This window comes from Brachypodium distachyon, chromosome 4 (assembly GCF_000005505.3).
Source record: "Brachypodium distachyon strain Bd21 chromosome 4, Brachypodium_distachyon_v3.0, whole genome shotgun sequence".
Classification (NCBI taxonomy): Eukaryota; Viridiplantae; Streptophyta; class Magnoliopsida; order Poales; family Poaceae; genus Brachypodium; species Brachypodium distachyon.
In genome coordinates this window covers 45,277,544-45,300,310 of record NC_016134.3, presented here as the reverse complement: position 1 = coordinate 45,300,310, position 22,767 = coordinate 45,277,544, and the positions used below count along the sequence as shown (strand labels likewise).

Below are 22,767 nucleotides of genomic sequence, written 5' to 3'. Positions count from 1 at the left end.
AATTAAGGCTTCGTGGACCAAATTAATTCGATGGAGAGGGCAAATTAAAACGATTAGTCCAAAACAACACGACCAATTGAACTCCACTGAACTGCCATCAAAATATTAGTACCATTATGGCCTCAAAACAAAACAAAAAAATTATGGCGCGAGCGCACACACCTATATGTACACCGCGCCGGCCCTTTGCCACAACAAACCTTCCTCCATTCCTGCAAACAAACAAAACAAACAAAACCAAGCTCTAGCTGCTTGCTAACCAGGCTTGATTAATTTGCTTTAACCCGGTTAATTACTAGGCGCGCAAGAGCATGGAGGATGCCAGGTCGTGGGCGGCGGAGCTCCGGGGCCGGTTCGAGGAGGGGCTGACGCGGGCGGCGGAGTGGCGGGCGGCGCAGCTCCGCGGGCTGCTGCGGATGGCGACGGAGATGGAGGCGGAGATGTGCGACGCCCTGCACGCCGACCTCGCCAAGCCGCGCACAGAGGCCTGCCTCCACGAAGTAAAACATCCCATCCTAAGTTCCTAACTTCCCTATTTTCTTTGGTCGATCGATTGATATATATTGGTTTGTTCGTTGTTGAGATCGATCAGATTTTTCGCCGGGGTTTCATGTTCAGAGATTTTTTGTTTTTTGGTTACTAATTTGGTCTGTACTAGATTGGTAAACTGATCTGGGAACCTTGGGTTCTTTAATGCCTCTGTTCTGCTGTATTTGCAACTCTGGTTGACGATTCGCCAAAACATGGGTGAATTCTACACAGCACAAGCATGTATTGGATGCGTATATATTTCTTACTCTGTCATGGTTGGGTCATTGCCGAGTACTAGGAAAATATGCATGTATTTGCTGTTTTTATCCATCTAGCTACATGTCAACTTGTGATGACGCAGATATCTCTGATCAAGTCGTCCTGCTTGTTCGCCTTGAAGAACCTCAAGAAATGGATGAAACCCCAAAAGGTAAGGCTATCTCAATAGGAATTCTATTGTGCAAGTTTTCTAGCCAGAGATCTCTTTCGCATTTCGTGGTTTCATCTGTACCTATATGTGAATAGATGCTTGCCAACATCTCGATTCTACCATCCATGCAAATTAGAATGAAATCATGACAGCTAGTCTTGATCATAATTGGCATGATATATACAAGGACAAATCTTTAAATTATTTGAAATTATATATGAAAAAGGTGCCCCCACTCAAATAATTTGCCATACCATGCACTCGTTTTTCTTCTGGGGCCGTCCATGATATACAGTTAGATGATGCTGCTTCTAGCATGCGTAATTCATCGGTAACAATATTACTGTTGTGTAGCCAGCGTCTATTTAATTAGCCATGTACAGAAAAGCCTACACACACCTACCCATAGCCAGGCAGTGTACGTAGCTTTGTACTTGGCGATCGAGTTGCGACAGCTAGCTAACCAGTATCATTATATTCTAGTACTTCCTTAGTTATTCTTGTCCTCTTTAATTAAGCATAGATAGCTACCTTTCTCATTAATTCTCAGGTTCAAGCCAAGCTGATGACGTTCCCGTCGGCGGCGAGGATCACGGCGGAGCCCCTCGGCGTCGTGCTCATCATCTCCGCCTGGAACTACCCTCTCTGTAAGCCAGCCTGTGAATTAAGACTCACCTTGCTACTACTAGCTAGTAGTAGTACATACTCCAACACGGGTTTACTGTACTGAACTTTGAAACCAGCGCTTAGTCCAATCATTCTAGCTAGTTCAGAACTTCAGAGTATTAGCTAAGTTCAGAACTTCAGATCAACTAATACATAAACAAGAAAACAAACGTCGTAAGCTATATATCCAAAAGATTACAATCCCAAAAACAAGAAAACAAGTGAGCGACATCAGCAAAAACGGAATCTATACTGACGTGGCACAACCATATATGCACGTACGCACGCCCCTGAACCGAATGCACATGCATCATGCGTGCACGTACGAGGTGAGATATATATATACACATTATGTTAATGTTAAGCATGGATGGAACTACCTTCTCAACTCGATCTCACATGCAAAATATATAATGCTCATGCACCTGGCATGCCAATGCATTTGTGTACTACTTTTATGTTTAAAAAAAGTAATATTTCGACAAGTAATATGGATCGGAGAGTACTACGATTGATGTATACGTATAAGTATGCCACGTAAGCATCCATCCGCACTGGCAGTACTACTCTACTGTGGCAAGAAAACAAAAGGGGTTGTTTGATTGGCGTCCTGCAGCTCCGACCCGTCGCCGTCAGCATTCAAGGAGCAACAGTTGTCACTCTCTAGTACTGTACTACTGTAGTCTATTCTATACCAATCGATGGAGAACACATGCATATGCTTTGGCCTGATCGATCAGGTTCAGTTAGTTAGTTAGTTAGTTGAAGGAGGGACGCAAATCCATCATCATAATTGTTCATGAATCGAATGTTGCTTCATTTAATTCCTTCCATATGTCCCCGTCATGCATCTTTCATGTACTAGGACTTTAGAGTTTGTTTGCACGTAACAACTGGTTACCTATATATGTGAATCGTAAAAATGGCTGGAGTTCCGTTCCACTAATGACAACGTTTACGTACTATGCCAGGTTTGGATATTTTGGTTAACAATTGACCATTTGACCTTTCTGTTACTACTCGTACTAATTAAAAGCTCAGTTTAGCGACATTACTACACTGTCTATTCCTAAATTTGGATCGACATTAACCCAGTCGTCTTTCTCTGTACTTTGGATCGACATCCAATCACTTTCATATCCGCATCTTATGTCTTCATGAAGTATCAAGGTTTTAGCCACCGGGCCCTGTTTTTTGTTCTCCTCTGAGGACTAGGATTTGGGATAACCGGAAAATCCCGCCCATTTGTCCAGGAAACCCATTTGCCAATGGGAGGGATGCAGTAACCCAAAATACCGTCCGCCAAAACCCTGCTTAATACTCCCTTGCTCCGATTCATATTAACTGTCTCAAATTTGCTCAAATATGAATGCATATATGCCTAAAAAACGTTTAGATATATGTAATATTTTCTCAATTAACAAGGATCGGAGGTACTATCATGCATTACGCTGAAATGCCAATTTTGCTAAAATTACAAATCTAATAAAACTGTGTTGTTATTTTCTTTTGTCATCTTAGTATTATCTCGTTTCGTTTCAGTGCTGTCGCTGGACCCGGTGATCGGCGCGCTCGCGGCGGGCAACGCGGTGGTGCTGAAGCCGTCGGAGGTGGCGCCGGCGACGTCGTCGCTGCTGGCGGAGCTGCTGCCGCGCTTCGTCGACGGCCGCTGCGTCAAGGTCGTCCAGGGCGGCGTCCCGGAGACCACCGCTCTCCTCGAACAGAAGTGGGACAAGATCTTCTACACAGGTCACTTCACTGACAGCGCCTAGCTCTATCCTCCTCCCTGAAAATTCATGGCATTGACATCCATCCAACGTTAATTATAATTATGTGTGTGGGACGGCCGGGGAATATGGCAGGGAACAGTCAAGTGGGGCGTATCGTGATGACCGCGGCGGCCAAGCACCTGACGCCGGTCGTCTTGGAGCTCGGCGGCAAATGCCCCTTGGTCATCGATTCCACCGTCGATCTCCATGTAAAAACATTTTGATCTTGACAGTACTTCTCTAGCCTGAATTATTGTTGGCAAATATGTATGGAATTGTTAATTAGTTGCTGTATTTTTGTTTCATCGGTGTTTTAATTATTTATGTATTGTTTTGCTTCTTCTACAAGGTTGCTGCCAAGAGGATAGCTGCTGGAAAGTGGGGTTGCAACAATGGCCAGGCCTGCATTGCTCCTGATTTCATCATAACCACATCATCATTTGCCCCCAAGCTGGTTACACAACTCTCCTTCTTCTGATTTCTCTTTCTTTCGTTTTTGAAATATGGACAAATTTAACTCTTTGTTTGTTGTGATTCTGAAGATCGAGGAATTGAAGAAAGTTTTGGGGAAGTTCTACGGGAAGGATCCACTGGGATCAGCGGACTTGTCACGGATCGTGAACTCGAACCATTTCAACAGGCTGAAGACCCTGATGGACGAAGAGATGGTCTTTGAGAAGATCGTGTTTGGCGGTCAGATGGATGCATATCAGCTGTGAGTGGACCACTCAGTTTTTTGCAGTACCAACTCAACAAAATGCTTCTGAATCATCATGTGTGTTTGACTGACCTGCGCAAATGTTTATCGAATTACAGAAAGATCGCCCCTACAATCCTCTTAGATGTACCTCTCGACTCGGCGATTATGAGGGAGGAGATATTCGGGCCGTTCCTTCCTATCATCACGGTCGTCGAACCTAATCCTTCTCAGATTCATGAGTTTTTAGTTCATTTCTTGACTCGGACAAATCTCTACTGAAGATTAGTACAATAGGGTGCAGGCCTTTGTGATACATGATGTGCATCTCAGTTAACGCATCTGTAACGGTGTTCTTCTCAGGTTGACAAGATCAATGAGTGCTTTGGTCTCATCAACTCCATGTCCAAGCCTCTTGCAGCCTACCTCTTCAGCAGGAACAGCAAGCTCCAGGACAAGTTTGAGAGAAGCATTTCTGCAGGAGGAATGCTATTGAACGACACCAGCATACATGTAACCAACGCCCTTCCCTCTAGGCCTGATCAAGGCTCATTTGGAACACAAGGAAGACCGAAAGAGTGTGAAATCTGATCATGTTTGTGACGTTGCAGCTCACAAATCCATACCTGCCATTTGGAGGAGTTGGGGAGAGTGGCACAGGCGCCTACCATGGGAAGTTCAGCTTTGACGCTTTCAGCCACAAGAAAGCCGTCCTGAACCGAGGTTTCTTCGGGGAGGCAAAAGCCAGGTACCCACCCTACTCGGAGCCAAAGTTGAAGATCATGAAGGGTGTGCTTGAGGGCAAACTGGGAGACATGATTCAGGCTTTCCTGGGGTTCCCAAGAGGGAAATGACAATAGCTGGTATCTTCAGTATGGTATATGTAAAATCCAGTGAAATCTACATGTGAACAAAAGCTAGAAATCTGATAGTGGGTCAGGTTCAATTCTGTTCCAAAGTACTCCCTCCGTCCCAAAATAAGTGACGTGAATTTGTATAACAATCTATACAAATCCACGTCACTTATTTTGGGACTGAGGAATATCACACAAGAGTGAAAGACCAACTGCTTGATTTTTTTTTTATCACCACCATGTAGGATCTCGATACAGTACCGTACAACAAGTATCTTAAATGTAACAAATCTTTGGTGCTGGAATTGTTCAATGCTGCTTTTATTTCTCGTAGTGGTGCACACAGCTCAAAATACTGCTCTCGTTGATCCAATATGTTGGAGCGGTCATAAAACCAGAACCAAGCTCCATGACCATATGCTTCAAAATTTATTGCAAGAAATGCAGTTCATCAGTAGTTGATGTCAGCTAGTCCAGTGATATACCCTGCATAATTTCAATGTAAGCATGTCGGCATGAACTTATAGCATGTTTTCCTAGCTCTAAGGAATCATTTCTTTTAATCTCATTTACCTTCGGAGGATCAAACTTAGACCCGAGATTACTCAATTTAGCATGAGCTTCAGCATAGTCTTCAAAAAATGTATCCTGATCCTCAGCATACCTTTCAGCATAAATCTTCAAGCATGGCAACACACGAAATACAGTTCAGAGAATCAGCTAAATATGTGCAGTTCATTTTGTAATATGAGAATCATCACTAACCTTAAATGATGGGTCCTCAAAGAGCACAGCATCTGTAGGCAGAACTAGAAGGTCCTCATCTCGTCGCTCTTTAACATCCTGAAAAATTTATGTGTATTATTTAGCTGTTAACATAATTGCAGGTATTACTATAGCATATAGCAAATAAGGCATCTTACCTTGAAATAGCTGTTGTCAAACTTGAGCCACTGAGATGTCCAAGATTGCCCACCAGTTGCACCAGGCCCGTTTTTCTGGCAAGTCAAGTACAGCAATCAATTACGCGAACAATATGATATACCATTCACAACATTCTTCAGTGAGAACATAATGGTACTAAGTACTACCGACAAGAACATATTTGTAAAAAGATAAGCTCTGTAGTAGAGAAGTTAGTGATGGTGACAGGAATATAGTTCATTTTCATATAGCTCATTCACTGTTGAAGACACACAATAATATTGATAAATGCCACTAGCGGTGTACACGAATAAAATATGTCTTATGTTTGTTCTTGTGAATCATGGAAAGAAAACACATGACAATTTCTTGTCCGAATGAAAATAAATGCATTGGCAGCACGTAGCACGAAATAGCAATCTGTAAGCGTGCTTTTGCAGGATGTGTATATGCAAGGAACTAATGAAGTGCTGCTTAACTTTTATCAAAAAATCTAAATATTTTCCAGCCTTTTCATTTCTAAGTAAGTGTAAATTAATTTTGAAACCGTCGGATTTGAATGGCAATCATGCCACGTGGTTGGATTATTCATAATTTATATTTATTACTTCTGTTACTCTAGCAGTGCATGCGTCATTCAGCTAGTGCTCTGACAAATGTTTTAATAAATAAGGCATCTTTTGAATGAGAACAATGAGCATGTCCAAAGAAAAAAATGAGAACAATGAGCTACAGCAGTAATTTACGTACAGTGTATTTTGTTTCTGGTTTACCCCAGCCACTGCGCTCTGGTCTTGACCGTCCAAGTGTGTGTGCTCCTGACAATGCAACAATTTCCTACACATCACAAAACAAATGAGACAAGAAAATGCAGAATTATCTTGTACTCCTACAGAATAGTTAAAAGGTGGAATAAAGCAGTCTTTGCATACCTTGTCATTCAGGCCCATTCTGTAGAATACTTCCCGCAAATGTTCAGCAGGTGAAGGCGGACCAGCAGCTGGAATGGTGGCAAAGTATAAATATAACCATGTAAGTAATGCTGGTTGCTGATAACTAAATCTACCATAAAATATATTATAGCACTAACATGCATAAAAAATGTAACACTGTAGTCCATTTTTTTTACAAGGTTGATGTTGGTATGGCATCAATATGTTCTGTTAGTGTTCGAATAGGGTGCACCAAAGTGCACCTTACAGATAAATGAACACCTATATACAGGTGATATCCTCAAGGAGGCATGTCAGCCTGAAGCAGATTACCTCCACGAGGTAGTTCTAAAACATTGCATGTGGTAGCTCATAAGTTTATATCAAACAGATGAATAAATGGAATAAAGAATAGCGATAATTTTTAATACATGTTTTAGCTAAATACTCCCTTCGTTCCATAATTCTTGTCTCAAATTTGACCAAAAATGGATGTATCTATTCCTAAAAAGTGTCTAGATACATGTAATATTTCGACAAGAATTATGGAACGGAGGGAGTATATTTTCCTTCACGTGAACAATGAAGGTCCATCATGTATCCGTACTGTTCTCATCAAAGTTTATACTAATATTTTAGGAACCTAGCAGAGAGAAGTAGCACAGGAATTAGGAAACAACACAGTCCAAATTTGATGAGAGGTTGTTAGTTAATGTTTTGGTCGGTGATCCATTTAAGTTTGCGAGATAATTATTCATAGCTTCCATCACTGAGATCTTGTTAGTATATGATGAAGAAATTATATCATATGGAACTAAAGGTGCAGTGTAAAATTCTAGCTCTAGACACAGATGTCCAGATAAGCTAAATTGGCGTATAGAGTAAGTTGGGTTATAGATACTAGTTACTAACCAGGGAGTCTCCCCTCTGGTGGGCACTGTTCAGGGGCAGAAACATCAACCCTTCCATAGATCATGGGGATTTTGGGGCCACCAGCTTCCTGAAAAGAGAGAAATCAATTCAATCACATCATTGCTAATATAAAGAAAGAACATTTTATGATGATCATCATCAGTAGGTTGAAGCGCCATGAAGGACCTCAATGGCAGTAGCACTGGCAAGCTGAAACAGATCTGCATAAGTGACACCGGCATATTTGTCCTTGATGGTTTGAACCAGCTTCAGAGCATTCACAAGGCCTGCAGTACAATTAGTCTAAGAACCATCCCTTGATCATATGAAGCAAAAGATTACAAGAGGGGGAGAAGCACTACCAGCATTAGCGGCATGCTTTAACTCGATTTCAAATCTCAGGCTGCCATTCGCTCCACCACACTTTGGCCACTCGCTAATGTTCTTGTCATAAGTGCCAGAGTCGTGCCAACCCAACCGAACCTGAAACCAGAAGCAGTTCAGGAAACAATGCCATACAGAGGCATCTGGAGAGAGTGCATCAGTTTTAACGTTGGATCAAGAAAATGCAAAACCAGGGACCATCCACATACAACAAAGAACAGCAAGTGGATTAAAGTTGTGCATTGGACATGCTACAGACTAGTTCACCCAGCCCCAATAAGTACTCACAGCATCCTCCTCTTGTATAACAAGCATATTAAGTAAGTGAACTAAGCATATAGCAAACCATAAGTGACCAAAATTTCTGAACTGACAGAAGATAATCTTTATTCTTAAGCCCAACGCGGACATTCCTCTGCTCGAACTCGAATAAGCTTAAAACGTGCGATCGTTCTTCCATGAAAAATTGCAAGATTGTGTGTGTGTGTACGATACCAGGATGGGGTGGCAGTGCTTGTCCTTAAGCAGCTGCCTGACGTCCTCCCGCGCGCCCCTCAGCTCAGCCGCCGCATCCCCCGCCGCCGCCGAGCTCGCCTGACGCCGCCCGAGCTCCTTCGAGGAGGGAAGGCCAAGAAGGGGTCAGGAACCGACGCGTCAGCGTGGAGTGATGGACGAGGGCGGGAGCAGCTGGTCATGCGTACCTGGGATACGAGGAAGAGGCCGCGGAGAGGGCTGAGGGGGGACCCGCCGGCGAGCCCGCGGCGGAGGAGGTGGTGGTGGACGGCCATGTCGGCGCCGGCGGCGGGGGGAGAAGGAAGAAGGGTTTTGGGGTAGTTCGTTGGTCCGCGTGTTTGGGGAAAGGGAAGGAAGGAATGGACGACGGAAAATCTGTTACAATCAGGCTTTCACTGACACAAGACACTACGACAACTGAACAAAGGAAAAAAAACTCACGAAAGAAAAAGGAAAAAAAACGGTAGAACAAAACAACCGACAAATTTGCGTTTTACCACTCTTTTTTGGTGTTCTATTTCGCTGCTGCAGTAATTTCTAAGTTGCACATGATGAAATTTAAGGTTGAAAGAAATGAGGAAAAATTGCGAAATTGGTCCCATGATGACATTGCATCAAGATCAAATTATTTGAAAACATGGTGGAGAAAGGTGCTGAGGTTGGGAAAAAGCAAAGAATCTTCACAAATATTTGGAAGGAAAGAAATTGGCACATTTTTAACAAGGAATCTTTCTGTGTGGTTGTATCATTAATTAATTAAGAGTGATATTTGCCTCTTCAGGGAGGCTGTTATGGATGAGTAGAACTTCTTGCTGGAGCCTTGGGTTCCCTCTTCCTTTTTTTCCCTCTTTTCTTCTTCTTTTCGTTTTCTCTATCATGTACAATTTCCCCTCCAATGAATTACAGTGAAACCTACTTACCCTCAAAAAAGAGAGAGAGAAATAGAGTTTAAATAAAATAAGTACGAATTTGCTGTCAATTGCAGATTTCTAAAACAAAGATCACATATATAATTTTGAAATGTGCAACTATTTAAATTCCGTGCTGATTAAGTACTTCCTCTGTCCAACAAAGGATGTCTCAACTTTGATTAAATTTGAATACATCCATACACTGAGTCATGTCTAGATATATTTAAATTTTGACAAACTTGAGACATCTTTTGTTGGACGGAGGAAGTATCACATGTTATCAATGGATAGGATCGTTCAGTCAAAAATACTCATTTCAGTCCTTGCACCTGCTAATTGCTGACTCTGTACCATAATCTTGCTTAGTTTACTCACTTTAGTTCTAACTGTCACCAGCGAGGAGAATGTTAGGTTTAGTTTACTCACTTGCGTTTTATTTTTGTCAGACGAACCCGGCCAGGTTTTATTGTTGGATGGGACTATCTTTTTCCTATTCTTTTTGATAATTTCTAGTAATGAAATTTTTTTCAAAATTAAGTCACTTCTTCTCCCCCGACCTATCTTCCTTCTTCAATCATTCACCTTGCCTTCTCCTTTCCCACTGAGAGACAGAGACACAGACATAGACGAGTGGCGGTTTGGCGACACGACGAGGAGAATGGTCGGCGCAGTGATTGAGCAATCGATGGCTCCGGTCAATGATCGAAGAAGGAATAAGGGATCTCGGTGAGGAATTAAAGAGTCAACGATGAAACGCGATGTAGAAAGGGTTTTTCAAAACGGTTTTGCTATTTCTAAGGCAGCTGAGAAATAACTATTTCTAAGTTGACGCTAACAATCATCCAATCCAATCACTGAGATTCATGCGAGATTCATATAAATATAAATGATAAAAAAAATCTTAATTGAACGGTTATGACCATGGACCGAGAAATAGCTATTTATAAATAAGTTGACCGAGAAACATACGCCCTTTTTCAAAATGATTTTTAGCCTTGAGCGCAGGAGATTTGGCCGAAAAAGTTGAATCGGGGGCTTCCAAGCTGCTAGCTTGCTTCCGGCCACTGCACGCGTCAATGGCCGGCCGCAGCAAGACCGATATGCATCCACTCTTCCTCGTGCCACTGCTGCATTTGCGATCGCTGCATTTTGAGTTCGGTCCCGTCCGGCTTAATTATCATTTAGTCATAGCTGGGTAGGAACGATATACATCCTCACCGAGAGACATATGCTTGCGTTGAACTAGGATCTATGTTCCAGCCAAAAAAAATGAAGTTGCCCAAATTATCCTCTACGGCACCGATGGATGGATCGATGCACGGACACCGGCGAAGGTGTTGCCACAAATTAAGGCCGGAGAAAGACTAGTGTCGTCCTTCGTTTCACGGTCCGACGGCCCCTCTTTCGGAACTCCTGAAATCACTTGGCGCTTTCCTAGGCTTTTGTTCCCCTCCACCCAATCAGAATCAGCTCTCATTTCACCACCACCCCCCCAATTAAAGAAGAAGGATACGAAGATGCATGCATGGACGAGGCATGAGCCATTGCTTCTTGTTGGGAAATAGAAACGGGGTAGCTAGCTAGATCGATCCATTTGACTTTGATTATTTGATTTTGATACTAGTGTTCTCGAAGCAAAGTAAAGGCGACATTAATTTAGCAAACTCGGTCGAGATCAAATAGCCCGCATTGGACATTGGTGTTGGTGGTAGTATATATTTTTGCTGCCGGTAGGAGGCCGGCGTCGGTCTCGCCTTCACCGCCGTCCAGGGATTCCTCGATCTTGTTCCATTCAGGTGCGTCGCCGATTGAGATGTAAACGTTCCAGTAATCCGGAGTAATCGGTTTGTGAAAGTTCTTAATTTCTGTTTCTTGATGAAGCTAAGCTAGGAGGATCGTTCTAGCGCATGAGCTAGCTGGGGAGAAAACAAAAAGGATCGAAGGGGGAATCGATCGACCGACCGACAAGATGCCGCTGTTCGAGCGGGACCGGTACCAGAGGCTGCCGCTGGACATCAGCAGCAGCGGCGCCCCCGTCGCCGGATCAGGGCGGCGCCCGTCGTCGTCGTCGTCGTCCTGCGCGACGGCGACCATCCTCCTCTTCGTCGGCCTCTGCCTCGTCGGCGCCTGGATCATGGCCTCGTCGTCCACCAGCAGCAACGTCAATAACAAGTCCGCGGCCCAGGACGACGACCACTCCGCCGTCGACTTGACCACCGCCGGCGGCAAGCAAGACGGCGACAGCGGCGGCGCCACGCAGATGAAGGAGGGCGCGCCGCCGGGAGACACGGCGAACGCCGGCGGCGGCAAGGCGGCGTCCAATGGCACGGCGGAGACGGCTGGAACTGGAAGCGGCCAGGACGGGAAGAAGAAGAAGAAGGACGATAATGCGGCGCCGGCGACGGAGACGAAGGGGGAGGAGACCGTTGACCAGCCTGACAAGAACCAGACGGCCTTCAACGACCAGAACAGCAACCTCGACGGCGACCAGGTCAACGACCAGGACGCGTCGAGGAACCAGACCTTGGGAGGAGACCAGCTCAGCGGCGACGCGGACGCGCCCAAGAACGAGACGTTCGCGGTGGTGTACGGCGGCGACAATGGCACGGAGGCGATCGTCTTCGAGGAAGCCGACCCGGTTCCCACCAACAACAGCAGCAGCACCATCTCATCCAGCGACGATAACTCGGTGCCCGCCGTCGTCGTCGACTCCGACGCCGTCACCGACAACGACGCAGGAGAAGAAACAACAATGGCCGAGCTTCTCCCCAGCGGGCTGCAGGCGGAGCTCATGAACGAGACATCTTCCCCAGCAACGGCGCAGGACGACAACAACGCAGGAGAAGAAGAAGCGCTGATGGCGGAGCTTCTGCCCAGCGGCCAGGCAGAGCTCCTCAACGAGACTTCCCCGGCAACGGCAACGGACAACAACAACAACAACAAATACACGTCAACGTTCCCGACGCAGTCCGACGAGTCATCCACGCCGTCGTCGAAGAAGAAGAAGAAATCCCCCACTCCCAACAAAACTCCCAACAACGAGACATCAACGGACGAATCCGCCTACACATTCAAGCTCTGCAATTACAACGACAGCACCACAAGCACCGGCGCCGACTACATCCCCTGCCTGGACAACCAATCCGCCATCAAATCCCTCAAATCCACGAAGCACTACGAGCACCGGGAGCGCCACTGCCCGTCGCCGGCCCCTTCCTGCCTCGTCCCGCTCCCGCAAGGCTACCGCCGGCCGATCCCATGGCCGCAGAGCCGTGACCAGATCTGGCACGCCAACGTGCCCCACACCAAGCTCGCCTCCTACAAGGGCAACCAGAACTGGGTCAGGCTCTCCAACGACAGCCAGCACCTCGTCTTCCCGGGGGGCGGCACGCAGTTCACCAACGGGGCGGCGCACTACCTTGACGTGATCGCCGACGCGGACGCCGCGAACGTCCGCTGGGGCACCCGGACGCGCGTCGTCCTCGACGTCGGCTGCGGGGTCGCCAGCTTCGGCGGCTACCTGTTCGACCGGGACGCGCTCACCATGTCCTTCGCGCCGAAAGACGAGCACGAGGCGCAGGTGCAGTTCGCGCTGGAGCGCGGGATCCCGGCGGTGCTCGCCGTCATGGGGACCAAACGGCTGCCGTTCCCGGCGGGGGCGTTCGACCTCGTGCATTGCGCCAGGTGCCGTGTGCCGTGGCATCAGGAAGGCGGGCGGCTGCTGGTGGAGGCGGACCGGGTGCTCCGGCCTGGGGGTTTGTTTGTTTGGTCGGCGACGCCGGTGTACAGGAAGGATGAGGAGAATGTGGGGATCTGGAAGGCCATGGAGAAGGTGACCAAGGATATGTGCTGGGAGATGGTGAATCGGACGAGCGATGAACTGGATCAGACGGCGCTTGTGGTGTTCAAGAAGCCGGAGGATAATGAGTGCTATGGGAAGAGGAACTCGTCGGCGTCGCCGCCGCTCTGCGACGGCTCCGATGACCCCAACGCCGTCTGGTTCGTGATCGAGATCTCTCCGTGAGTTGATCGTAATTCTTGCTCTGACGATGGGTTTTGTTTTGTTGCAGGAATGTGACGCTGCAGACGTGCATGCACAGGGTGGCCACGGGCCAGGGGGAGCGCGGGGCGCGGTGGCCGGTGCAGTGGCCGGAGAGGCTGACGACGGCGCCCTACTGGCTGAACGAGAGCCAGGTGGGGGTCTACGGGAAACCGGCGCCCGAGGACTTTGCGTCCGACACGGCGCACTGGAAAAAGGCCGTCAATGGGTCCTACCTCGCCGGCATGGGCATCGACTGGGGCAACGTCCGGAACGTCATCGACACGCGCTCCGTCTACGGCGGGTAACATCATCATCTTCTTCCTCGTTGCATCGATTGATTTGATTCGATGAGCATCGACATGACAATGGCAATGGCGATGCCGGCGGTGTGTCAGGTTCGCGGCGGCGCTGCGGGACATGAAGGTGTGGGTGATGAACATCGTGCCGGTGGAGGCGCCGGACACGCTGCCGATCATCTACGAGAGGGGCCTGTTCGGGATGTACCACGACTGGTGCGAGTCCCTCAGCACGTACCCGAGGTCCTACGACCTCGTCCACGCCGACCATCTCTTCTCCAGCCTCAAGGACAGGTCTCTCATACCCTCCTTGCTAACAAGGTTTCCTTTCATGCATTGTCAACTCTGTTGAATGATTCGGAGCATTGCTTTGCTTGGGCTTGCAGGTGCAAGCTGCGGCCGGTGATGGCCGAGGTGGACCGGATCCTGAGGCCGGAGGGGAAGGTGATCGTCCGGGAAGACAGGGAGACGGCGGAGGAGGTCGAGAGGATCGCGAAAACGCTGCACTGGAAGGTCGGCATGGCCGTGTCCAAGGAAGGGGAGAGGCTGCTCTGCTTCGAGAAGACCATGTGGCGGCCGACTGAAGTGGAGAGCTAGCACACAAGCTCAGGAGCCTACATTTCCTGGTACACAGTTAATTAGCAAACGAACACATTGGCTGGCACTTGTGTTGGCTGTGGATGCCACATTGTAATAATGAAGAACTGAAGATATATGTGAGCCGTGGTTATAGAGTTCTGTAGTTGTACGAGGAAACAGTTCAGGATTTGTATTTGGTCATTTGTCCGGAACTGGGAAATTCGGCAGCTCAAACATGTATGGTGACACACAATAATTCATACAAACTCCCAGTAAAAAATTGTTTAGGTAGAAGTGATGGATATTTACTTTAGTACAGGTGGAACAGAACAAAATATGGAGCGAAGCTCTGAAGTTATCATATCACTTGCAATAACACAGGCACATCTGTTTCTCAATAATCCAAGTTTTAAGCTAGCAAATCTAGAACCATTCTGTAGGAAAATTGCGATACACCAGTGTCATAATACAAAGCTATCTATCAAAACTCTTACAAAACCAAGTGACTTCGAAACTCGATATTTGAGTTACCGCAGCTGTCACCGTCATCTCAAACAACTTGCAAGGCCCTCTCTAAAATCTTGCAAATTGCCTGCTATCATCACCGCCTTTCCTTCCGTAAGGATTTGAAGCGTTGATACCATGCCTCCTCCCTCCACCATCTACTTTCTTTGTCTTCCTACGTTTAGAAGCGCTGCTCTCCAAGTCGAGGTTCACTTTTGGAGGGTTCTTAAAACAGAATGATGCTGCTACAGACTGCCACATAACAAGGTATGAGATAAGTCATAAATTTTCCTGCCAAGGCTGAAACTCTAATTGCACACAATTAACCCAGTTCATTCTCATGAACCATCAATAATCACATACAGTTAGAATGATAATATCAACTACCCAGGGGTAAACTCACTTAATGCTAAATTAAGGTAAAAAAGAACTCAGGTTAAATGGGCAGTGAATTATTTGGAAAGTGCCAAATAGTAATAAAATAAACCACCACGAAAGCAGTAGACAAACATGCACCCACCACCAGATACTAGACAGTAGACAAATCACAAATATGACCCAACAAACTAGCTATCACCACAAATTGTAATGTCCAACAAAAACATAGATATGGAGGTTAGGAATGAGTACACAAGAACCAAATACTGAGGCCCTCAAAACAAACTTTGAGAAACATTGTACCTTCAAATCAAGATCATGGACATTAAAAATGTCTTTCATGGCGTGTGAGTTGTATGCCAAAATGTAGGATCTGTAGGCTTCTTTAGCTGACTGATTTAGGAAGTAGTTCTCGCCAACGATATTTTCCTGCTCATAACTTGAGTTTTAAATTCTGAACATATTTTCAGAAAGTGGATTGATTACAAAAGATGCACTTACCAGGTGAGATTGCAAATTCGGCACATTCTTGTCATTGAACTCGTATTCTGTGAGAGAAATCTTGGCTGCCTGTAGAAACCATTAAACATGTAACTTCTCTTGAGTTTAGAAAGAGAGGAGGTGAGGGAAGGAAAGAACAGGTTTACTACCTTCAGGTAAATAAGAAACTTTAGTTCTTCCGGCAACAAGAATAATAATGCACTTCCTTTGCCCTTTTCACCACGTGCGGTACGACCAACTCTGTGAATGTAATCCTGAAAGTCCAATCCAAATTGATCAGTACAGTAAAAAGGATGAGAAGAAGAGAACTGTGACAAATCACCAACCTTTGGTTCATCCGGAGGATCATATTGCACAATGTAATCCTAAACAAGGGGCAAAGGCACATATGACATATCATTAGGTTAGCAAGGGGAAAAGAATTTATTGCACTGGTCTAAAAAAATAGGAGTCAAAAGACTCAAAACCTCACCACATCAGGAATATCAAGTCCACGAGCTGCCACATTAGTGCATAACAAGATACCCTTTTCTGCCTTGCAGAAGTTAAAGAATGTTGTAGTTCGTTTTTGCTGCTTCTGTTTCCCATGGATATCTTCACACTCTATCTGGAGAAAATTCAGAAGTTCCGCATGGAACTTTACTGAACTGCATGATGAAAAGAACACCATGACCTTCTTAGACTGTTTCTTTTTGAGGAAAGCATATAGAACCAAAAACCTCTTGTTGCTAGGAATGACACAATAACCCTGCTGCAAGCCTTCAACAGTAGCCTGTAGGAGCATTATTGTTACTTTTCGTACAAAAGTTCTTAGTAATAGAGAGATGAGCAGCTTGCTGAGTCAGTTCCTTACATTTGATTTACCATCATCAACTGCAATATAAACAGGTTTTTCTTTCCTTTCTTCGTTTTTCTCAAATGATAACTTGGCAAATTCTTCAACCTGCAGATGCAAAATGCCAACACATTATTTAACCAACAGAAACATAAATAATCCACCAAAAAGTTGAGCTAAATGACAACTACACTAACCTCTCTAGTTTGTGTTGCAGAGAAAAGAACAGTCTGGCGATTCTGCATATCCACAATGATTAAAAAAAGGTTAAATGTGAATAAAAATTGAAAATCTGTGCATGTACGTCGAGGAAGAATTATCCAATGGGCAGACGATGATATACCAGGGGAAGGCGTTTAAATATTTGCTTCATGTCTTCCTCAAAGTTTTGTTCAAGAATGCGATCAGCCTCATCAATTATAAGACACTACAAAAAATAATAGGATGAGGTATGTCACAGAGACAAATAAAGAAGCATTCATGGCACTAACCGCACACTAATGAGTATATTTATTCAAACAGGTAAGCAGTTGAACAAGTCTAGGTATGTCACAGAGACGAATTTAAAATATATTTATGCATTCATCCTTTAAATTTACACTAAATTAAAAATGGGGTGGGTATGGAGTTTAGCTACAAAAGGTTATTAAACTTTCTAGTAGTCTAGTTCAATATTAACACTAAAGTATGGACCGTGTGTTCACTATGTAACAGAGAATAGAATTTGCAGTTCGCCTTGATTCATTAATGTGATAATCCAAATATCTGCATTGTTTCCCACAAACAAATATGCTTTGTCCTTTGAGAAGAAAGTAGGGAATACTGGTTATTTACCTTTAGTCTCTTATATATGAAACCCTTAGTGTTTTGTAGATGGTCCAAAAGCCTGCCTGGTGTAGCTACTAACAAATTGACACCCTTTGCAAGCTGATCAGCTTCAGTTCTCCGTCCATTACCACCAATAACATATCCAAGAGTTTGTGAGTGATACTTCATCAATTCCTTGGCAACATTGTGTGTCTGAAGCAAATGAAAGCAAGAGTTCTTATCACTAAGAACATGGGAACACAAAGGCGTGAGGGTTTCAAAAGTTCCTTTTTACTGATACTGTATGGAAGTACCTATGGTGAGGCTCTAGATAACGTGAATATGTTGGGAGTCTCGACTATAGAAAAATAACTTGATATGTTTACTAATGTGGCAGATTTATACTATTAAATAGCTTCTCATTTAGCACTAAAAAGCAAAGAAACCTCAAATTTGGTGTACAGTAGTTTTTTTTTATCATTGATCGCATGGTCGTATTTGGTTCCTAAACAGTGTTACACATGTAGGTAAAGCTTCTAGCAGTATAGTTTCTATGTGTGACCATACCTGGATGGCAAGCTCCCTTGTAGGGCAAACGACAATAACCCCTGTCCCATTCCTCGGCGAGAAATGCAGGTTATAGAGCAGCTCAATCGCTGGTATGAGGAACGCAAGGGTCTTGCCTGAGCCAGTCTTGGCAGCTCCCATCACATCCCTTCCTTCCAACAAATGTGGTATCGACCGAGCTTGAATCTACAAGAACAAAATCATGTAGCCAGTCAAGACATTTACAGTAAATTCGGTACAGCACGTTACCAACCAACACGGCAAAATACTAACACCAATTTCAATGCTGTTAAAAACTTGCGCGGAGACTATTAGTGACTAACGCAGCAGGTTAACTTGGATGGTGAAATCCAGCCAGAGACAGGGCGCGGACCTGCGCGAGGTGGGTGTAGTTCATCTCCCTGATGGCCTTTGCAGTGAGCTCGGAGATGGGGAGCTCCGAGAACAGCATGCTCGTCAGGATTCCCGACCCCTCCTTCTCCTTCTTCTCCTTCATTTTCTTCTGCTTCTTCCCCGTCTTCTCCTCCTCCTTCTGCTCATCCTCGCCCTCGTCTCCCGCCTCCGTCTGCTGCTGCTGCTCCTCCTCCTCGTCGAATTCCTCGGCAGCGGCGGCGGTGTCGTGGACCGTCTCCTCCGCATCGGAGTCCGGCTCCGGCGGCGGGGCGACGGGTTTCCGCTTCTTCGACGACCTTGAGGAGCCCATGGTGGCGAGTGCGGGGGAAATCGCGGCGGCGGCGGGGGGAGGGGGAAGGCTCGGCTTCGAGTCTAGGGTTTAATGGTTGGGGTCTTCGCGGCGGGAGGTTTTGTTGGCGACAGCGAGAGAGGAAAGAGGAGACGGGCGCCGTTGGTGCTTATAGGGTTTCACTTCCATCTGGGCCACCGATATCGATCCAACGGCAAGCGAAGATCCAGCCGTTGAGATTCATCCCTGAGCATCGGACGGACGGGAGAGACATGTGCAAGATTTATTTTGAGATTCATTTGCTAGGCTCTGTTTTGTGGCGTGAACTCTACGTTTGTTCGTTATATCTTTTGATAGCGGAACCTGGTGAAAAGATGCAAGGAAAAAAAATCCCTCAAAAGATGTAAGGAAAAAAATCAACACCTTCCAAGAAGAAAAAATTTGTAGCACAGGTTTTATGAATCCTGTGTTAAGTAGTACTCCCTCCGTCTCGTATTAGTGACTTTCTATTACATGAATCCAGACGTATTTCCGTTTTAGTATATAGATACGTCCATATTTAGACAAATTTGAGTCCTTAATATGAGACGGTAGGAGTATCTTTTTTCAGTTATTAGCACTCGAAAAGTTCAAAAGGCATGTTGTTTTGGTTCCTAAGTTCTGAAATTAGCTTTGTCCGGACAAGCTCAACTCAAAGGGGCATTTGTGCTTGCAAAAGTTGTGAGTATCTGTATTTCCTACGTATCATGGCAACGACAAGCGATCTAGACAGGTAGCACCAGTACGCTGACATTGGCCTAGGAACATGCCTAGCTATGTCGCTTACGTAGTGCTCTAAATTTATGTTCCCGCTGCAAAACTGAAGAAGAAATATGCGTGTTCATGAAACATTTTTTTATTTTGGCAGACGTCCATGACACCATTAAAACAAAATGGCATTATTATTGTCAATGAGATGCAGAAATTGGACTTTGACTTGGAGATATTATCTGTACCAATGAGATAAAAGTGGTAAAATCTCGTACATAAGCAATGAATGCTATCCTGGGTTAAGTAAAAGTAAAAGTGAATTACATTTTATTTTGAGTGCACATCATCCATGCATGTAGACCCTAATCAGATACCACATGAAGTGAACCCAAAAAAACACCCATATATATTTAGGACAACATGGAAATGAACTCAGCTATCCGACATCACCACTAAAAAATGGCCTAGCTCTATATTTTCCTGAGAGATTCATCACTAAAATTGAACCTTCCATGATTCCATCCATTGATGCTGGGGGTGCTCGTAACAAGAATGAGACTGGAGACGAGAGTTATTGGCTTCTTCAACAAAACATCCTTGTACCTTCCAAACACAAATCTATCTACATCTCATGTAGCTCGACATGAACTGCTGAGATTTGAATATGTAACAGATCATACTTTCTCTGACGCACTTCTGTTTCTCTACTAGAGATCTCAAGATCTCCACCTTTTTCCCTGGAGCTTGCGGCATCAGACTTTGCTTACTGCAATGCACAAAGTTTGGATTCAGAAATTGGAAGTCAGGTTCAGGTTGTAACAAAAAAAAATCTACAGTAATCTGTAGCACAGCACAGGCATAGTGAAGTCCTACAAGGCTACCATATTGCGAAGCCAGAACTCCAAAGAGTACCCCGAGGCACATAATATTAGAAATTAGCGTCCTTCTAACAAGTAGGCACGGTTCAAAATTATGAAGAAAAATCATCTATCGGATATATCAGTTATAAATCTCTTTAGCAGTAGGTTGGATTTCTTGCGAGTGATTCGCAGGTGAACACTCACAAAAGCAAAACGTAATTAAAATGGTTATCTAAAATATCTGCTTGAGAAAGAAGAAAGGTACAAAAACTGAACTGCATACTCTCCAAATCTGAATTAGCAACTGAAAATAATCCACCAATGAAATATAAATGAAAGTACAAACAATCTAGACTTTAGATATAAATTAGATTCTTCTTCATCAACTATCACCAACCTTGCAGTTTCCATCAAGAGCAGCCTTCATGTCATTGAAGATGGAATTCCTATCGCTCAATGCATTGTAATCGCTATCTCCAGGCGCAGAGTGCTTCCCCACTTCGTGGAAGACCTTGGCAGCCCGCTCCACCTCGCCGTGCTCATAGAGGCCATCAACAAGATGGGTGTATGTCCACCAATCCGGCGCAAGACCCTCGGCCGCCATTTTATCCAACAACCTAAACACATCGACAAACCTCCCCTCTCGACAAAACCCTCCAACCAGCGCATTGTAAGTCACCACATTCGGCAACACCCCTTTCGCCACCATCTCGCCGACGAGGGCCTCGGCGTCCTCGACCCGGCCGTCCTTGCACAACCCGTCGACCAGCGCGGTGTACGTGTGCACCCCGGGCCTGCACCAGCCCCTCGACATTTTCTCGAACACCCTGCGGGCGTCGTCCACGCGGCCCCCCGCGCACAGGCCGTGGATGAGGATGGTGTGCGAAAAGGCGTCGTGGTGCACGCCCCACCTGCGCGGCATCTGCACGAACGCCCCGCACGCGGCGGCCAGGACGCCGCCCCTGCAGAGCCCGAGCAGGAGGGAGTTGAAGGTGAATGTGTCCGGCACGAAGCCGGCCCCGCGCATCCGGTCCAGCTCGGCCCTGGCGTCGGCGAGGTGCGCCAGCCTGCAGCGCGCGTTGACGAGCGTGTTGTAGGTGCAGCGGTCGGGCGGCGCGCCGCACTTGAGCATGGAGGCGAACGCGGCGAGGATGTGGCCGAGGTAGCGCGGGCACCCGCGGCGCTTGGAGAGCGCGATGAGGCTGGCGTTGTGGGACCGGACGTCCGAGGGGTCCGGGCGCGGCGGGGAAGGGTCGGGGGGAGAGGACGGGCGGGCTTCCGCGGCTGCGGTGGAGGTGCAGCTGCGGAGCGCGGTGGTCCGCGCCGCCGGCGGAGGGGGCAGGCGGCGCATGGTGCGGGGGAACTTTCGTGCAGATGCGCGGGTGTGTGTGTCAGTTAAAATATGCCGACGAAGACCTGTCCCGATCCACACTCATAGTAACGGAACCGTCCCTCGTTTTGCCTTTCATGCTGCGTTTGGCCGTTGGAATACGCAAAATTAGAACGGAATCAGGTGGTTCTTCAGATGAAAATATTCTTCTCAGATTCGGAACCGACACATAACAGCAAAACGAAAGAACGAGAGCGTTCCGCTCGGAACGCGTGGGCCTGGCGAGAAATCACACCTCGCATAACCTCCCACCCCTCTTTCTCTGCGCTCTATCCTCACCCCCACCCGAGAAGCAGCCCCGAAAAATCTTCCCCATGAGCTCTCCCCATCCCCGGCGAGATCCCGGCCGTTCTTCAGTAGATCCAGTCGGCGGCAGGAGGTCGGCGGTGGGGGAGAGAGGAGGCCGGCGGGAGAGGAGGCCGACAGCGGGAGGGGAGAGAGGAGACCGGCGGGGAGAGGAGGGCGGCAGCGGGAGGGGAGAGAGGAGACCGGCGGGGAAAGGAGGTCGGTGGCGGGAGAGGAGGCCGGCAGCGGGAGGGGAGAGAGGAGACCGGCGGGGAGAAGAGGAGGCCGGCGGGGAGAGGAGGTCGGCGGTGGGAAAGGCCGGCAGTGAAGGCCAAAGGTACAGAAAAAAATCGATTGCTCACCCCACCTGTCCAATTTTTGATAGCCATGCAGTCTATGATTTAATTGGTACAAAACAGTGAGAAATTGTTGCATATGGATGAATTGTTATATTTTGATAGCCATGTGTGCATTGTAGATGGTAAAGAGGATGGATGGGAGACGAAAATTCCTGATTAGGGGAGCTGCCACATTTGTGGTTATTTCATTGCTAGCTTTGGTAATTCGGGACAGAATAAGGAAGAGGAGACCCCGTGTTACCTACGGCCCTATGTTGGACAGAGATGTACAACGAGTCAATTATCTGAACAACAAAATTTTCAAGTGCGATCTTAGATGCAGAAATATGTTAAGGCTTGAAAGAGCTCCATTTTATAGGTTGTGTGAAATTATGAGAGACCGTTCCCTGCTCAAAGACACTATACATGT

General features: G+C 46.4%; 5 protein-coding genes across 6 annotated transcripts; 2 read left to right on the top strand and 3 right to left on the bottom strand.

Annotated features, from left to right (window-relative positions):
- The first annotated feature begins 193 nt into the window (after positions 1–193).
- Positions 194–5,247, top strand: LOC104584764 (aldehyde dehydrogenase family 3 member H1). Its single transcript, XM_010240355.3, has 10 exons — positions 194–500; positions 893–961; positions 1,512–1,608; positions 3,170–3,376; positions 3,490–3,605; positions 3,746–3,850; positions 3,939–4,111; positions 4,213–4,303; positions 4,457–4,606; positions 4,705–5,247. Exons 1-10 carry the CDS (start codon positions 312–314, stop codon positions 4,945–4,947), a joined length of 1,440 nt encoding a protein of 479 aa, XP_010238657.1. The 5' UTR covers positions 194–311; the 3' UTR covers positions 4,948–5,247.
- On the bottom strand, positions 5,149–8,987 carry LOC100826086 (probable L-ascorbate peroxidase 6, chloroplastic/mitochondrial). Its single transcript, XM_003578795.4, has 11 exons — positions 8,801–8,987; positions 8,595–8,711; positions 8,078–8,198; positions 7,902–8,002; positions 7,716–7,803; positions 6,804–6,871; positions 6,622–6,708; positions 5,871–5,945; positions 5,713–5,790; positions 5,521–5,625; positions 5,149–5,433 (listed from the first exon to the last, which is right to left on the bottom strand). The coding sequence occupies exons 1-11, from the start codon at positions 8,885–8,887 to the stop codon at positions 5,416–5,418; spliced, it is 945 nt and encodes a 314-aa protein (XP_003578843.1). The 5' UTR covers positions 8,888–8,987; the 3' UTR covers positions 5,149–5,415.
- Positions 8,988–10,951: 1,964 nt separating this feature from the next.
- Positions 10,952–14,674, top strand: LOC104585167 (probable methyltransferase PMT25). Of its 2 annotated transcripts, none has more exons than XM_014902823.2 (5): positions 10,952–11,319; positions 11,410–13,522; positions 13,594–13,866; positions 13,961–14,155; positions 14,248–14,674. In XM_014902823.2, exons 2-5 carry the CDS (start codon positions 11,493–11,495, stop codon positions 14,456–14,458), a joined length of 2,709 nt encoding a protein of 902 aa, XP_014758309.1. In that variant the 5' UTR covers positions 10,952–11,319; positions 11,410–11,492; the 3' UTR covers positions 14,459–14,674. The 2 variants fall into 2 exon arrangements, with proteins under 2 accessions (XP_014758309.1, XP_014758308.1); XM_014902822.2 differs by having other exon boundaries at positions 11,405–13,522.
- A 103-nt stretch (positions 14,675–14,777) lies between these two features.
- LOC104584763 (DEAD-box ATP-dependent RNA helicase 27) lies at positions 14,778–18,861 on the bottom strand. Its single transcript, XM_010240354.3, has 12 exons — positions 18,406–18,861; positions 18,033–18,218; positions 17,493–17,678; positions 17,002–17,085; positions 16,856–16,897; positions 16,677–16,766; positions 16,296–16,595; positions 16,150–16,188; positions 15,973–16,077; positions 15,824–15,892; positions 15,626–15,751; positions 14,778–15,196 (listed from the first exon to the last, which is right to left on the bottom strand). The coding sequence occupies exons 1-12, from the start codon at positions 18,733–18,735 to the stop codon at positions 15,014–15,016; spliced, it is 1,740 nt and encodes a 579-aa protein (XP_010238656.1). The 5' UTR covers positions 18,736–18,861; the 3' UTR covers positions 14,778–15,013.
- Positions 18,862–19,690: 829 nt separating this feature from the next.
- LOC100831293 (pentatricopeptide repeat-containing protein At5g65560) lies at positions 19,691–21,737 on the bottom strand. The gene is made up of 2 exons (XM_003578813.4): positions 20,722–21,737; positions 19,691–20,230 (listed from the first exon to the last, which is right to left on the bottom strand). The coding sequence occupies exons 1-2, from the start codon at positions 21,673–21,675 to the stop codon at positions 20,228–20,230; spliced, it is 957 nt and encodes a 318-aa protein (XP_003578861.2). The 5' UTR covers positions 21,676–21,737; the 3' UTR covers positions 19,691–20,227.
- Positions 21,738–22,767: the final 1,030 nt, after the last annotated feature.

What these genes read in the sequence shown, in the direction of transcription:
- LOC104584764 (XM_010240355.3), top strand. Translation starts at nt 312, where the DNA reads ATGGAGGATGCCAGGTCGTGGGCGGCGGAGCTCCGGGGCCGGTTCGAG. An exon ending in GGACAAGATCTTCTACACAG is followed by an intron (nt 3,377 to 3,489) that starts GTCACTTCACTG and finishes GGAATATGGCAG; the next exon opens with GGAACAGTCAAGTGGGGCGT. An exon ending in CAGATGGATGCATATCAGCT is followed by an intron (nt 4,112 to 4,212) that starts GTGAGTGGACCA and finishes ATCGAATTACAG; the next exon opens with AAAGATCGCCCCTACAATCC.
- LOC104585167 (XM_014902823.2), top strand. Translation starts at nt 11,493, where the DNA reads ATGCCGCTGTTCGAGCGGGACCGGTACCAGAGGCTGCCGCTGGACATC. An exon ending in GATGACCCCAACGCCGTCTG is followed by an intron (nt 13,523 to 13,593) that starts GTTCGTGATCGA and finishes GTTTTGTTGCAG; the next exon opens with GAATGTGACGCTGCAGACGT. An exon ending in TTCTCCAGCCTCAAGGACAG is followed by an intron (nt 14,156 to 14,247) that starts GTCTCTCATACC and finishes TTGGGCTTGCAG; the next exon opens with GTGCAAGCTGCGGCCGGTGA.
- LOC100826086 (XM_003578795.4), bottom strand. Translation starts at nt 8,887, where the DNA reads ATGGCCGTCCACCACCACCTCCTCCGCCGCGGGCTCGCCGGCGGGTCC. An exon ending in ACCAGAGGGGAGACTCCCTG is followed by an intron (nt 6,872 to 7,715) that starts GTTAGTAACTAG and finishes CCACCATTCCAG; the next exon opens with CTGCTGGTCCGCCTTCACCT. An exon ending in TTGACAACAGCTATTTCAAG is followed by an intron (nt 5,791 to 5,870) that starts GTAAGATGCCTT and finishes TAAATTTTTCAG; the next exon opens with GATGTTAAAGAGCGACGAGA.
- LOC100831293 (XM_003578813.4), bottom strand. Translation starts at nt 21,675, where the DNA reads ATGCGCCGCCTGCCCCCTCCGCCGGCGGCGCGGACCACCGCGCTCCGC.
- LOC104584763 (XM_010240354.3), bottom strand. Translation starts at nt 18,735, where the DNA reads ATGGGCTCCTCAAGGTCGTCGAAGAAGCGGAAACCCGTCGCCCCGCCG. An exon ending in ACTACACCCACCTCGCGCAG is followed by an intron (nt 18,219 to 18,405) that starts GTCCGCGCCCTG and finishes TTGTTCTTGTAG; the next exon opens with ATTCAAGCTCGGTCGATACC. An exon ending in TATTTAAACGCCTTCCCCTG is followed by an intron (nt 16,898 to 17,001) that starts GTATATCATCGT and finishes GTGGATATGCAG; the next exon opens with AATCGCCAGACTGTTCTTTT.